Below are 14946 nucleotides of genomic sequence, written 5' to 3' on the forward strand. Positions count from 1 at the left end.
CTGTAAGACCTCTCTAGATTCCAGGCAGAAAAGAACAAGCAGTGAGCTGTCTCTTGGAAGCAGAGCTGGGCCTGTGGACAGACAGACTTCCTGGTTTAGGGCCTGTGAACAGTGGGGATACTGGGTAGAACCACAGGAGAACATTGGCCCTTGAGGAGCAGAGGTGATTCTTGGTCCCTGGGGGAGGGGCTTTGAGTACATGTCTTGTGGGGTAAGCCTGCTCAGTGGCCCAGGGCTGTCGCAAAGTAGCTGGGGGCCCCCAAATGGCTTAGCTGGGGTTTTGAAGACTGTAGCTGTGGGCCGTGGTATCTGGAGAAGGACCTGGTGACACAGAAGTCACAGTGGGACCATGTCTTCACATGTCTTCAAGATTTGGGCCTCTGACAGCCACTGACTGGAGTGGGGCATGTCGTACAGGAGGGGTCCAGAACCAGCAGTGGCTTCACTGTTATGCAGTGGATGGCCCTCTGTCCTTCTGGGGACAGAGCTGTAGGCCGGGGCTGTGGGGCCTCGGGGCCCTCTCCTGTGGTTCATGCTGTCACTCACTCTCCCACCCCCAGAGCCCTTTTCCCTGAGGGACCCAGTCTCCCCTCCCCTCACCCAAGTGAAGCAGTCAGAGCAGCGGGGAGACCCTGAGCTTCTGTCTCATTGTCCTCTGGACAATCCTGGCATCTAGAGTCCTGTGGGATGAAGAGAGTACCAGAAGCCTGTGGTCACCCGGAGGTCACCTCGCCAGCTGGAACAAGAAGGACACATAGGTTTTGTGCAGTCTGTTCTCTGCAATTAGGAGGTGACAAGGACTCCAATTTATCCTAATTAGTGTTAATGGGGGCCACTGCACCAGGCCCCGAGATTAGGCGGCTCTGTTTGCATTGGAAAGTGGACCTGTGTGGTTATCTTGACCACCACAGGCAGGTGCTCCACCCCGTGTCCAGCTCCTTCTGGCCTTTACTTTACTCTGGGAAGGAGCACACAGGTGCACATGTCCACTAGCCATAGTGTTGCCTGGATTCCCACTTGTGCACATACACACACACACATACACACACAGACGTGTATAGGCATGCACACACACACATACACACACACACATGTATGGGTATACATTCACACACAGAGATGTGTATAGGCATGCCCTCACACACACACAGACATATATGGACATGCACTCACACACACACACACACACACACACACACACACACACACACACATATGCATGCACATGCACGCACACACATACATAGCAGTACAACAGACTACCAGTCTCTCTAGATTCAGACCTAGTTTTGCAAAGCAGACCCCCAAACCCAAGTCATGCTCCAGCCCTCACCATCGGAGACCCCTCCCCCATATCCAATCCCCCCAAGACCCCGGCCATGGTCCCCCACAGGAGCAGTGAACGCAGCAATGGAGCTGACTGTCTAAGCAGAGTAACCACACTTCCTCTGCCTGCTGAAGCAGGAGGATGCGTGACGTCCAGTGTCCCGCACTCCAGATTCTCTGACCTCTGGGTCTGTGGTCATCTTGAGGGAGAGAGACAGGGAGGAGGCATGAACCTGATCTCAGCTGGGCAATGTAAGCCGCTGAGGAGGCTGTGCAGGGGCAGCGCTTTGCAAACAGGGCTTGGTCCCCATGGGGCTGGGGAGCTCTTCTCAGGACTCAGGACTTAGCACTGGGCTTCCCACAACACCCTGGCACTTTCCATCTGGGAGCAGCAGCCTGACTTTGACATTACACAACTGTGGATTTGAGGTAAAATTTAAAAATAAAATGTTTTCAGGAATGTGTGAGGTAAGAGGCGATTCAGAGGCCGCTGTCCACTCTCACACTCACCTCTGGGCAGGGTCCTCCAAGTTGCAGAAATGTGTGGTGCTGTGTATCTTTTGGAAGGCACCAAGGGTTCTGGGGAGGGACATTATGTGATATTCGGTCTCAAGATTACCAGTCAGCCATTTCATGCTGTGTGATGTTGACAAGCCTGTCTACCTCTCAGATCCTCTGATCTCTCAATGATGTAAAGCAGACGAGTTTTGTTGTAGACCCTAGCTGGCCTAGACTCTGACTGTGTAGCTAACCTGGAACTCACAACCTTGCTCCCTTGTTCTCCCAAGTGCTGGGCCTACAGGGGTGTGCCACATCTGAACCTGGGACCACTCCCTAGTATTGGGCCTCACAGTGTGTGCAGCTGGTCCCGTGTCTCCCAGGAAGATTTAGCCATGGCCAGATCATAGCACGTGACAGAGGCCCAGGCCTAGATTCCTTTCCTTCCCTCCTTGTCTCTTTTTCCCTTTTCCCAGCATCCACTAGGGCCTCCCTCTGCAGCAGACATCACACTCAGGGCTGGAATTCTCCACTGGTCAAACAGATGAAGTCTCTGTCCCCTCTGAGCTTACTATCAGCCCTCTCTGAAGTAACTGGACACCTAGTGGGGACAGAGCCAGAAAGGAGGGAGTTGTTGGGCCCTCTGTGACAAGGCCAAGCAAACACACACATATTGCACAGCAGAGAGTCTCAGAATGGTGTGCAGGAGTCAAGGAGAGAAGGGCCTAGGCAGGCAGGCTGCAGGTCATATGTAGCCATCACCAGCCATTCCTGCAGTATGCAAGCACCAGAATCCTCTGCTGTCTCTGGAGTCACCTTATGGAGCTCAGACATGAAATGACTTGCTCAAGTTCACACAGCACCCACAGGCAGGGCCGGATCCACTCTGGATGGCCTGCTTTGAAGCTTGCTCCTCACCTCAGGTACCCAGAACAACAAATGTGCAGCAGTGTTCCTGTGGGCCCTGGGAACTCCTCGGAGTCTGTGGGGTCTTCCTGTCCCCTAATTACCAGGCAGAGTGAGGAAATGAAACATCTCTCACATCCTTCCTCTCCCAGGGAGGAGGCTCCCAGGCCTCCTGATCTCAGCAGGACCCTGTACTTCTCAGGCCACCTCAGTAAGTGGCTTTGCACAGTGATGCCCTCATGTAGGGCCTCTAAATGAAAGGCAGCTGCCTCCCTCTGGGGGTCACAGTCCCAGGGCAAGGCTAGGGAACTGATGTCCAGGCCCCACATGAGGCTTCAATAAGAGATGTGGTCCAGCTGAGTTGGTAAGAGGCCATCCATCTGGCCAGGAAGAGGTTGGTTCGTGTGTGTGTGTGTGTGTGTGTGTGTGTGTGTGTGTGTGTGTGTGTGTGTGTGTGTGTGTGTGTGTGTGTGTGTGTGTATGTGTACGTATGTGTGCATCTGCATGCATGCACATGTTCATTTAGAAGGAAGAAGGAGACCAACAGGGACTAAGAGCTGAAAGTCAGATGAAGGGCCAGAGATAGAGCCTGCCACCAGGGACCCAAGACCAAGAGGGTAGAGCCTGGGAAAGCCCCAGAGGTAGCCGGCTGGCCTTGGAGTCTAAAGTTGGCTGTGGAGTCCCTTACATCCTTGGGAATTGTGAGAAAGTTCCTATTTTGCCTGACTGGAGAATGGCATGGTGCTCCTGGCGACCTCACTAGCACCTGGCAGGGACTTAGAAGAGACACATTCCTGGAGACCACACTCTTGCTGTCATGTGAGCGTGTGTGTGACTTTCCCTACCCAGCTAAGATGTGTGTGCGTACACACACACACACACACACACACACACACACACACACACACACACCATGTGGAGCTGTGTGTGGTGTAGGCAGTGCAGAGATTCAATATTCACAGCAGACTGTCTTCTCTCTGCTCTAGTGAAATTAACTCTTAACCCCTGAGCCTGCTGAGTACTCGTGGCGCTGCTGAGGACCTGGGTTTGGCCCAGCCTTGGATTTCAAGGGATGAAGTCTGTTCACTCCATGTGCAGAACACAAGACCACTTCCAAAAAGGACCATTGTATGGCCTGCTGGCCCTGTTGGGTGGCCTTGGGGACCTGAGACCTCAGGGTGTGGCCCAGGGGCATGGGCTAAAGTTCTGCTTCCTAGAGAGTTGGGATAACTTCCCTGCTTCCTCCTGTGTGGACACTGAACATCTGGATGACTTTGGGGACTGCAGGAGCATTTGGGCTCAGAACAACTGAGGTCATACAAGGTGATGATGGGGAGAGGATCCCAGTGGGATGTCTACTGCTCTTGACCATTGTTCTAGTCTCATTTTGGTTGCTATAGTAAAACAATCCAACCCAAAGCACCTTAAGGAAGAAAGGCTTTATTTAGCTTACAAATCCAGGGGACAGCCCATCATTGCAGAGAACCCACAGAGGCACAGAGCCTGAAACAGCTGAACATTACCACATCCACAGTCAAGAGCAAGGAAAACCAGTGCACCCATGCTGCTGACTGTTTCTCCTCAGCTGGCTTTCTTCACCCAGCACAGCTCAGGGCCCAGCCTGGGGAATGATACCACCCATAGTAGACTGGGTCTTTCCACATCTATCCACAGTCAAGACAATTCTCCAGCTAGGGCTCTCTTCCCTTATAGGTTGTGGCAAGACCCTGGGTCCCCAGATGGCCACCACACCATGTTCTTTGAGGTGGACTTTCTCATTTTGGACAGCTCCACGCCTTGCTCTTCCAGCTTTGAGATACTACCAACACACACTGTCCCAGCCCGGGTGCCAGATGGAACCAGACTGTCTGGGTTCAAATGTTCAGCCACGAGCTGTGCTACTCCAGGCACATCATTTCGCCTTTCTGATCTATAAAACAGACATAATAATTATACCTACTTTGTGGGTTGTCACAGGAATTAAGTGAGTTACTAGATACAGCGTTGACATTTGTGCCCAGCACTTAGTAAACATGTGTGTCGCGGTGTCTTCTCATTCTTAATGTCACCGTTACCGCCTCAGACCCCTTTCCTACACTCAGGTCTAACCCTCTGGTTTGAGCTGAGTCCCTCATTGTTCCTTAAAACTAGGCAACCACTGATACAGCCCCAACTCCTCCTGTTCAGTGTTTCTCTGAAGCTAGACAGTCTCAGAGCCGGGTCCACTCTGCTCCACTCCGGCTCTCTATGATAGCCTTCTCAGGCAGGACTGATAGATAGGCTGTGACAAACTAGATAGCAGCAGAGCCCCAAGCATGCTTGCCAGTGTGGGAAGTCATCAGTTCGCAAGCTTTGGCCCCACCTCTCTTGTCCCCTTCAAGGCCCTCCTTGTCCATTCCCTGAGCTCCTCCCACCTGCCACCACCAGCCAATGGGAGGAGCCGGGTGGAAGCCTCTGTTGGTTTTCCAGAAGCACAGACCAAGAACCCAGGAAAATGACAATGAGGGCAGTCGCTGCCTCAGAGACGCACTTGCCCATCTGAAAACCTGAAGCACCAAGCTTCTGGAGAACTCGTGTGATACTCAAGAAGTTTGGGGTTTGGGTATCAGGGGTTAGCAGTGCTCAAATAACCCCAATTCCAGAAATCTGTACTGCTTCTGGTCCTAGATATATTGGATAAAAGCCAGGACGAAGTAGGAGACCCTGCTAGAGTGCTACCCAGGAGAGCCAACATCTCCTCCCATCCCCGCCTGGGAGCCTCTAGGTGTCATGGGAATGGTGACCAGCCTCCTGCATGTCTAAGCCCCTGTCTGTCTCCTTCCCACCTTCCCCCACCCATTCACTCCACACATCTTTCTTGATGACTCCAGGGAATAGCGGGGCTGCTGCTTTTCATTTTTTTAATTTATGTTATTAATTAATATTATTATGGGGGGTGTACATGCCATAGCCATCATATGGAATTAGAGAACAATGTTGTAGTCACATCTCTCTACCTTTATGCGGGTTCCAGGGATATAACTTGTGTCATTTGGCTTACATCATGAGGTGACGGGCACCTTCACCCACTGAGCTGTCTTGTCAGCCCCCTGGGTGCTTCTCATGAGGAAGAAAGAAGAGAGGGCCCTGCCTTTCTCTCCCCACCTACCTTCCACTAGGCCTGGCCTCAGACTCCATGATTCATCTTCCTCTGGGCCTTGCTGGGCTTCTGTCACAGCCCCCCTTCTTTGAGCAGGACACCTGCGGTCCGTCCTCTTTTGCACAGGTCTCAGCCACCCCTCCTTGGGGCACGTGGGTAGAATGGATTGTAGCTGCCCTGGAAGAGCCCCCCACCCCCATTTACTATCCAGTGAGCCCTTCAGGCCTGAGTTCTGTCTCTGCTACTAAGGCGGCTCCTGGCCCTGGGATGTGGGAAGCCAGCCGTGGGGCTGAGGAGCTGGTAGGGGAAGGAAAGGGCCCAGAACTGCTGTCTCTGCACCAACAAGGCATCTGCTGCCTCTGGGGAGATTCAGCCCCAGCCCCGGAGTCAGACAGTTTCCCAGCAGTTAGGGCAAGAGGAGATGAAACTCATTGCAGAGAGAGGCAGGTGGTGAGACGCACAGAATGCTGATAGGCACGGGGGTGGGGTGGGGGCTGAAGGAACTATGACATCATCTTGGCAGGAAAATTGAAAGCCAAGCGCCTGGGCCAGAGCGAGCAATTCCAAGTGTAGCTGTGCCGCCTCAGCTCAGCTCCTTAACCTCTCTGGATCCTTTCTCCCCACAAAACATTCACTCACCTTTGCCTCCCTGGACGCCGTAAGAATCAAGTGAGATCATGAAGTGAAGGGCTTCTGGAGCTGTCAGGCAAAAGTATTGGTGCAGAGTTGGGCTGTGACTGATGTAAAGCAGGTGTGAGTTTGGTTAGATACCAGAAAGAACTTCCCCACCTGCAGGAGCACAAGAGTGAGGCTGTCCTCTCTGAAGTTCTTTAAGACCCATCGGCTGTGTAGAGACAGTGCTAATTCAGGCCTCAGTTTCCCCATCTGAGAAAGGGAGCTGCAATGGCTACCCCATAAAATCACTGTTGGTCAGTGGGCTGGGACCCAAGGTCTGTGCACATGTCTCCTGTTAGCTGCTGTGAGTGACTGGCTGGCACCGTGTTTCCTGACATGTTTCCTGACAGGCAGACTGGGTACGAAGAGCACTGGCTTAGGAGCCATGCAGCCCTGGCTTGCAGCCTGCCGCTTAGCAGCTGTGTGGCTTTGGGCAGGTTACTTCACTTCTCTGGTCGGCTCCTCAGCTGTCAGCCAGGGATGATGACAAACTACTTTGTGGGGTTATGGTGAGATCAGATGAGACAACGGCAGCACCCACAGGGAAATGCCATTTCCCTTTTCCATCTGCAAGTGGGGAGTTCCTTCAAAGCACCCCCCAGCCCAGCCTAGCACATTCTCTCAGGCAGCGAGTTCCTTGTCTCTCCCTTTTGTCTGACTTCTGTTTGAGCCTGTCAGACACTTGGTCACAGCAAACAATGACCAGGAGCCTTCTCCTGCAGGGGCGCCAGTTGGGGGGGGCAGCTCTATTAGGAATTCCTGGGGTCCCCTACCCCCTCCCTCCCACTCAGACCTGTGCCCTGCCCTCCCAGTTCCCAGGCCCTCTTAATACCCGTGAACCCATTCAACATTTCAGTCTTGGATGTGTGATGGGCCAGGTTGCCCCAGCAACAGCACTGAGTATTTTGGGATGGATCAATCACTAAGCCTTTCAAAGGGTTTCCTTCCAACCAGGCTATGAGGGATGAAAGGTAGGAAGGGAGAGCAGAAGAGGTGAGGCAGAGAGGACCTGCTGAGCAAGACCTGGGACTGGGCTTCTGCAGCTGACATAAAGCCCGGCACTTAGTACTACAGGGAGTTCAGTAGGCTGGCTGTCCCCAGAGTCACCTCCCTGGAGGACTTAGCCTGGGAAAAAGAACTTGGTCTCAGTAGTGTGTTTGGGCTAATGAGCCAGCCTTGTCTTCACCTGAAACACAGGAATGCCACCTCCCAGCGTGGAGGACCCAGCGAAGACAGTGTGCCAAGTGTTTTTGAGTGTCAGCCCAAGGCAAAGCACATTCTGAGGAGGATGCAGGGTAAAGGGTCGGGCAGCATGCTGTCCGAGCTTGGGGGTCTGGACATGCGTGTGCCTTGTGAAATGAGAACTGGGAGACAGTCCCCACCAAGTTGCTGTCTTCGAGAATTCCCTGGTGGGTGGTACCCCAGGAAGGGTCTGAATGCAACAGCGGCCCAGGACTGATGGCAGAGCCCCAAACCTGGCCGAACTCACAGGTTTGATGGGGCCTCCCAGATGCTGCCTTGTCCCATGGCCCCTGGACATTCACGGCTCACTGAGCACCCAGCAGGAAAGGCTGTCCTTTGAATTCAGTTTTACTACAGCAACCCTCCCCTCAGGCACCACCCCTCTGGAGCCTAATTAGGCTTTCATCAACCCCCCCCCCTTTCCCTGTGTCTGCCCTGCGCCATGGGCAGACTCCCCAGGATTTGGGGCCAATTGCTTGTTTATGAGCCCAGCCCGTCTGTCTTGGGAAGAGGCCCAGAGGCACAGTCAGTGAGCAAACAAGCCATCCCCACCCCCTAGCCAGAACTTGATGGCCAAGACTGGTGTGGTTCTCACAAGTGCTTTACATGTTAGTGTGGGTTTAAGTGCCCCACTCAGCTGTGTATTGTTTTTCCAGTTCTGGGACCTTCTAGCCACTTGCTGGCTTCATGGCTTCATCCAGTTAGTGACAAGATCCTGCACTTTGCTGAGCTTTTTGCTGAGGATCAAGTGAGCTTACAGGCCCTGGCATCATCATCAGCTTCCATTTAAAAGAAGTCAGTCCCTTCCCTGTCTCTCCCTGCCCCCTGAAAACCTCCAGGCCCCCTCAAGACACACTGGGCTGGAGCACATTATTCTGTGTCCATCCTGGCACGTCCAGGACACTCAGAAGATGGGGCTGTTAACACCGTTCTCTGAGGATTGGTTATTGATCTTCACTAGACTTGAGTGGTGGTGGTGGCAGTGGGGAAGAATACAGCCACTGGCCTCCATTGGACTGCTGGGAGAAGACAGGAGAAGAAATAAATATGCTGGGTGTTCAGATCTTTGCAAATCTGGCTCTTCCATCCTGGCAGTGACCATGGGCAGGGCATAGGGAGTTGGAGCTGAGTGTCTTCATGTTTCAGGTGAGGGGTGCAGGCTCCTCCAAAGGAGAGGAGACAGGAACACACTCTCTCTCTCTCTCTCTCTCTCTCTCTCTCTCTCTCTCTCTCTCTCTCTCTCTCTCTCATTGGAGTAGAATCTGAACACTGGTTGCACTGGAACCCAGCAATGGCTCTGCCCTGGACCACAGCACCCTCTGCTGGCACGGGTGTATACAGGATAGACTGGGCCTGGGTGTGCTTCCTCAGATGGGGTCTCTGCGTCCTGCTCTGGAGGCAGTAAAGGCAAAAGGATTTATGAACCCAGGTATTCTTACTCAGAGCACCCCTCCCAGCCCCATATCCCTGCAGATGGGCCGAGCTGCCATCTGGGGCCATGAGAGGGGCAAGATTAATAAAGCTGTCTGGCCCAGGCAGGAGCCTGCTGAGGGAAGCCCCAGGGTGCTACATAACCTCAGCCCCATCCCTGCCCTCTCTGGGCCTAGGGGCTCCCATCTGTCAGGGGATGGCAGAGCCGGGTCCTGCCCCTACAGCCTCCAGCTGGCTCAGGGGAAGAAAAGAGCATCTTTCCCAGGCTCTGTGCTTGGCTACTCAGCTCAGGTCAGGGATGTTGGGGACCGAGGCATGGCTCTTCCTCTCTCAGGGCTTTCTCTGCCTTCATGTCCCATGAACACTATTTTGCCAGGAGCTCTGGTTTTCAGTTAAATGACCCATGTCTGGATCAGAAAGATCTTTTTGTTGTTGTTGTTTGTTTGTTTGTTTGTTTGTTTTTTGAGACATGGTTTCTCTGTGTAGCTTTGAGCCTTTCCTGGATCTTGCTCTGTAGACCAGGCTGGCCTCGAACTCACAGAAACCTGCCTGCCTCTGCCTCCCAATTATTGGGATTAAAGGTGTGCGCCACCACCGCCCGGCCCAGAAAGATCTTACTAAGCAGGTCGGTGAACTCAGGCAACTTAGTTATCATCTCTAACTCAGTTTCCTTACTTGTAAGAAGGGATACTGGGACCCATCTCCTAGGTAAATATTGACTAAGAGAACACAGGAGAGGGCTGCACAGAGCCAGGCACTTGATAAACGCTCTATCTTATAGTTACTATTAATTGGCACAGTGTTAGAACAATTAATCTGAATGTAGGGCCACTTAGGGCAAAGCCATTTGTACCCATGCTGACCATGTGCTGCATCCATGGTCCTCCCCGCACCCTGTTCCACGCATAACCAGTGATCTGGGTCAGACATCCATTTACTCCTGATGTGTGATAACACTGAGAGCCACAGAGCCTCAGCCTCCCATGTCTTCTCTCTCCTCTGGCACTAGTGATTCTTTCTCTCCCCGTTTGTTTTCAAAACTGACATTGCAGTTCCCAGAGTGACTGTCCCAAGGTCCCAAGGGACTGGGTAAGGTAGGGGCTGTCCCAGGCTCTAAGAAGCAGTGACGAAAAGATTGGAAGCCATATTTTCTAGGCAGACAGGAGTTAGACTGTGGGACAGGCTCCCCAGGAGGACAGAGAGGAGGAATGGGGCAATAGGTGGGGTTCAGCCTCAAGGATGGGGAGCCCTGTGTGCCAGCAGACAGCATGTATGTGGTGGGTGCTCCTTGGTGAGGAGGTAAGTACTGACCACCCACTCCTCCTAAACACTGGCTTGGCTCCTGTGCAACCCACATTCTCTGTCCTCAGCAGCTGTATTCGGAGGAAAATGATGCACGACACAATAAAGACCATGGCCTGGGATGATAGACAAGAGTGATGGTGCTGGACCAGGGTTGGGATCAGGCAGGGAATGAGGAGCACTTGGGAAACGATGACCCAGTCCTGCTCCTCTCAGTCTCATGGCCAAGTATGGATTAGCTGCAGTCACACCTCTTGAATGACCCCAGAGCTGTGACAAGTCAGGTAGCTTCATCTTGTCCAGTGAATTATCCCTGTGGAAGTGTGAATGGATGGGTGGGTGGATAGATGGATGATGGGAGGGTAGGTGGATGGGTGGATGAATGAAAGAATGGATAGGTGGATTGTGGATGGATGGGTAGATGGATGGAGAGGTGGACTATGGATGGATGGGTGGGTGGATGGGGAAGTAGGTGGGTAGATGGATGGGTGGATAGGTAGGTAGATGGACTGATGGATCGATGAATGGACGGATGGATGAGCAGACAGATAAGTCAGTTGACTGGTGGATGAGTAAAAGAAGGGATGGTAGGAAAAAGGAGAATCTGACACCCAGAATATACTTCACTGGCCCCAAGTGGGCTTTCACTTGAGGAAGAGCATCTGAGCAGGTTGTTTTAAGACCTTAAAATCCTCCCATCTCTCCTGGGAAGAATTCTCAAGCCCCAGCTCCACTGGCAGAGTACAGACCTTCTCCTGGGTCTGTTCTCTTAACACAGCCTGTAAAGTAGGTCTGGGTTGTAGAACTCCCCGCACGTGTGATCAACACAAGTCTCCACAGAGTAAGCCCAGCTTCCTTTGCACTGCTAGGAACTGGCTCTCTAGCAGAACCTTCCAGCAAATCTTCATGCAGAACCAAGAAAGGCTCCCTGCATCAAACTTCTCCCTGACGGCAGCCTGTGGCTGCTGGGAAGGACTTGGTGGCATGGCCCTGCTGCAGAGGTGTGACAGATGCCCGGGTGGCATCAGATGGGTGGCCACCCAAGCCTGCCACCTCAGGGCAGCATTGATGAAGACCATGGCAGAAACCACATGAAGACATGGCTCACGTGCAGCCAGCAGGGTACTGGGGACAGCTGTGTAGGAAGGAGATAACCAGAGCAGCAGCCCTCCCCAGCCGGCATGGCCTCACGTCTTGACAGCTTTTCATTAGTGCCATGGGCAAGTTAGCAAGCCATTGCCTGTGTGCATACCTGGAGCCCTGCGTTCGTTGTACCTCAGTGCCCAATATCCTTAAACTTTCTCTTCCAGGGCAAGCTGGGCTGGTGAGAGACACCTGAGTCCCTCTGACTAGGAGACTTCGTTCTGCTGACCCCCAGAGGGCTATCCAGGTGACACTTCGCCCCCCTCCCCCCGACATTGACCCTGACTCTGACTCTGTCCAGTCTGTGTATCCATTGACCCCGACTCTGACTCTGTCCAGTCTGCGTATCCTTTCCTGCACTCCTCCTTGATCACTCCCTGTCATCTGTCCTCTTCAGATTCTACTTGCTGACTCTGCCATTTTGTCTGTTGTTTCTCTTTTCCACCATTCACTCACTGATGAAGTTGTGTTAACTGATGCCACTGTGCGGGGCTGTCCCGGACACTGGAAGTGTCTCAGTGAACACACTGGCCATGGCGCTTGGGGAAGCATGTCTCCCTGAGGCCCGCGTGTACTTTTGAATAACCACACAGCACCCCCAGCAGGTGGTGCCCACAGGGTGCTGGGCTGCCCCAGGCAGGGTCCATCACTGGCTGGCTGGCTACATGTCATTGGCCACATTAATACTTCTCAACTCTTCAGGAAGAACGATGACTTTCGGTGATGTGCTGGTGACGTAAGGTACCCAGGCCACTCCTAAGTCGGCACTTGGTTGTGTCAGACCTAAGCACCCCTCAAAGCCTCAAGCTTCTAGTCTACTTGAAGCAGTAAGTTGCAATGACATGCAACTGTAAGCATAGGACCCTCAGAGGCTTGGGTGAGGGCCCTCTGGGCAGCAGGTCCAGGTGTCACCTCTGTCTCCTGGGATTGTCTTGAGGAAGGACGTTAAGAGGCGACTCCCAGGCTGCTCTCCACTGCACTTCCCCTGTCCTACACCCCTAGTGAAAGAGTTGGGTTCACACCAGGTCAGGTTGGCCCTGACCACTGGCCCTGCTTCCATGCTTCTGGGCCAGGATTGAAGGACTTTATCTATGTAATGGCCTTCCTTTATCCAACACCCATCGTTCTCCCGAGCAACCTGAAAATAGGCTTTCCTCCCCAGGGAACTTGTCTCCTTCCAATCTAAGACACTGTGCTCTAAGCCCACTGGAGATGAAGGCCTGAGTCCCGGGCTGGGGTGAGGGGTGGAGAATACTGAAGATAACCAGGGTTTGTCTGGCCTCAGGGAATCCAGTTAGAGAACTACTGACTACAGCCATGACTCCCAGTGAAAACCCCTATCCTGTAAACTGATGCTTCTCCCTCCATACTACCTCAGGTCCCTGGGTTCAGGGAGTGTCTGGGCAAGAGGGAGGAGGTGGCAGGATGTAGCCCTCAGCTAGGTATGGAGGAGGAACCCTGCAAGGGTTCAGCTTTTTAATCCTCCACCTCTGCAAGTCTCCAGAGAGCCTGGCATTTGGGGGCCACTGGGGGTCTAGACTCTAAAGCAAAACCCCACTGAGACTGTGATTTGGGTAGCCCTGAGGGTGGTAGAGCTGGTCTGTACTCACAGCCTTCATTACAGCTGCTCCTCATATTCCGGGGCTCAGTGGAATGAAGACCACCACAAAGGACCTTACACTCCATGGACAGTCTCTTTCTTGGCACCTATTTGTGTGTGTGTGTGTGTGTGTGTGTGTGTGTGTGTGTGTGTGTGTGTGTGTAGTGTGTATAGTGTGTGTACATAATATATGGAATGTAATAGTGTGCGTGTATGTGTGTGTGTAATATATATATCTATATATATATAGTGTGTGTGTGTGTAGTGTGTACATAAAATATGGAGTGTAATAGTGTGTTTGCAGTGTGTGTACATAATGTATGGAGTGTAATAGTGTGTCTGTGTGTGTGTGTTTAATATATATATATATATATATATATATATATATAATGTGTGTGTAGTGTGAACATAATATAGAGTATAATAGTGTGTGTGTGTGTGTAGTGTGTGTACATAATATATGGAGTGTAATAGTGTGCGTGTATGTGAGTATAATATATATATAGTGTGTGTAGTGTGTACAATATATATATATTGTGTCTGTGTGTGTGTAAAACATGCAGAGTGTGTAATGTGTGTCTGTGTGTGGTGTGGTGTGTGGCATACACTTCAGAGGATGGTAACAGACCAGAGCCAGGGAACTAGAGAATAAGAGTTGAAGTTCCAGATTAAAGTTCCAGCTGTCCTCACCCAGTGCTGACCCAACAAGGAGCCAGTCTTTGCCCTTGAGAGAGGAATTATGCCTGGGGCTCCTGGGTGGGGCTGGGCTGGGCTCCAGCTGATGGAGTCTGTCTGAGTGTCTCCAGGTGAAGAATTGAGTGACCTTGTGTTTTCTAGGTGGAACACCATGGAGGGTGACTGTCTGAGCTGCATGAAGTATCTGATGTTTGTTTTCAACTTCTTCGTATTTGTAAGTGCCCCTGGGTCTCCCCTGGGTCTCTGGTCTCTGCTGGCGACAAGCCTAGCCTCCTCCCTAAAATGGCCACAGGAAGCTAAGTACCCAGATGAGCCTGACCAGTGGGCTCCCTGGAAGGCCTGGCGTTGACTGCCCTGATCCTGAGTTCCCACCTTTACTCCCATCACAGCAGACATTTCAACCAGGCCCTGAGATGGGACAGCCTCTGGTGAAGGACAGGCTAGGGACTAGAAAAAATGGCTCATTTACAACCCAAGTTCAGTCCCTAGAACCCACATAGAAAGCCAAATGTGATGATGGTACATGCTCGTAACTCCAGCTCTGGGAGACATCCCCGGGACTTTGCCTAACCTAACACTGTCTCAAAAAGTGTGGCTGGCTCCTGGGGAACAACATCTAGGGTTGACTTTTTGCCTCCACATGCACATACATTCGTGTACAACACACACACACACACACACACACACACACACACACACACACACACACGCATGTACACCTGCTTACCATGCCCCCCAACACGATCAAGCCAGCCTTGTAGCCATCTCTGTAACTGGAAGCTTCTCAGAGGAGCCTGCCTTGGCACCCCAGCTCTGCGGCTTGGAAACACATTTCATCATTCCAAACCTCAACATCTTCATCTCTCTTTTTTTGTTTGTTTTGTTTTTGAAGACAGAGTTTCTCTGCGTGGGCCTGGCTGCCCTGGACCAGGCTGGTCTTGAACTTAGAGATCTGTTTGCCTCTGCCGCCCCGCCTGAGTGCTGGCCT

At 52.4% G+C, this 14946-nt stretch overlaps 1 protein-coding gene across 1 annotated transcript in view; it reads left to right on the forward strand.

Annotated features, from left to right (window-relative positions):
- Window positions 1-14946, forward strand: part of Tspan18 (tetraspanin 18) — a 141202-nt gene that overhangs the window by 105671 nt on the left and 20585 nt on the right. Inside the window, exons 3-4 of the mRNA XM_036184484.1 lie at window positions 11830-11909; window positions 14100-14172. Of these exons, the coding sequence (XP_036040377.1) occupies window positions 14110-14172 (63 nt within the window). The 5' untranslated portion in view covers window positions 11830-11909; window positions 14100-14109. The remainder of the gene's footprint in view (window positions 1-11829; window positions 11910-14099; window positions 14173-14946) is intronic.

Source organism: Onychomys torridus, chromosome 4 (assembly GCF_903995425.1).
Source record: "Onychomys torridus chromosome 4, mOncTor1.1, whole genome shotgun sequence".
Classification (NCBI taxonomy): domain Eukaryota; kingdom Metazoa; phylum Chordata; class Mammalia; order Rodentia; family Cricetidae; genus Onychomys; species Onychomys torridus.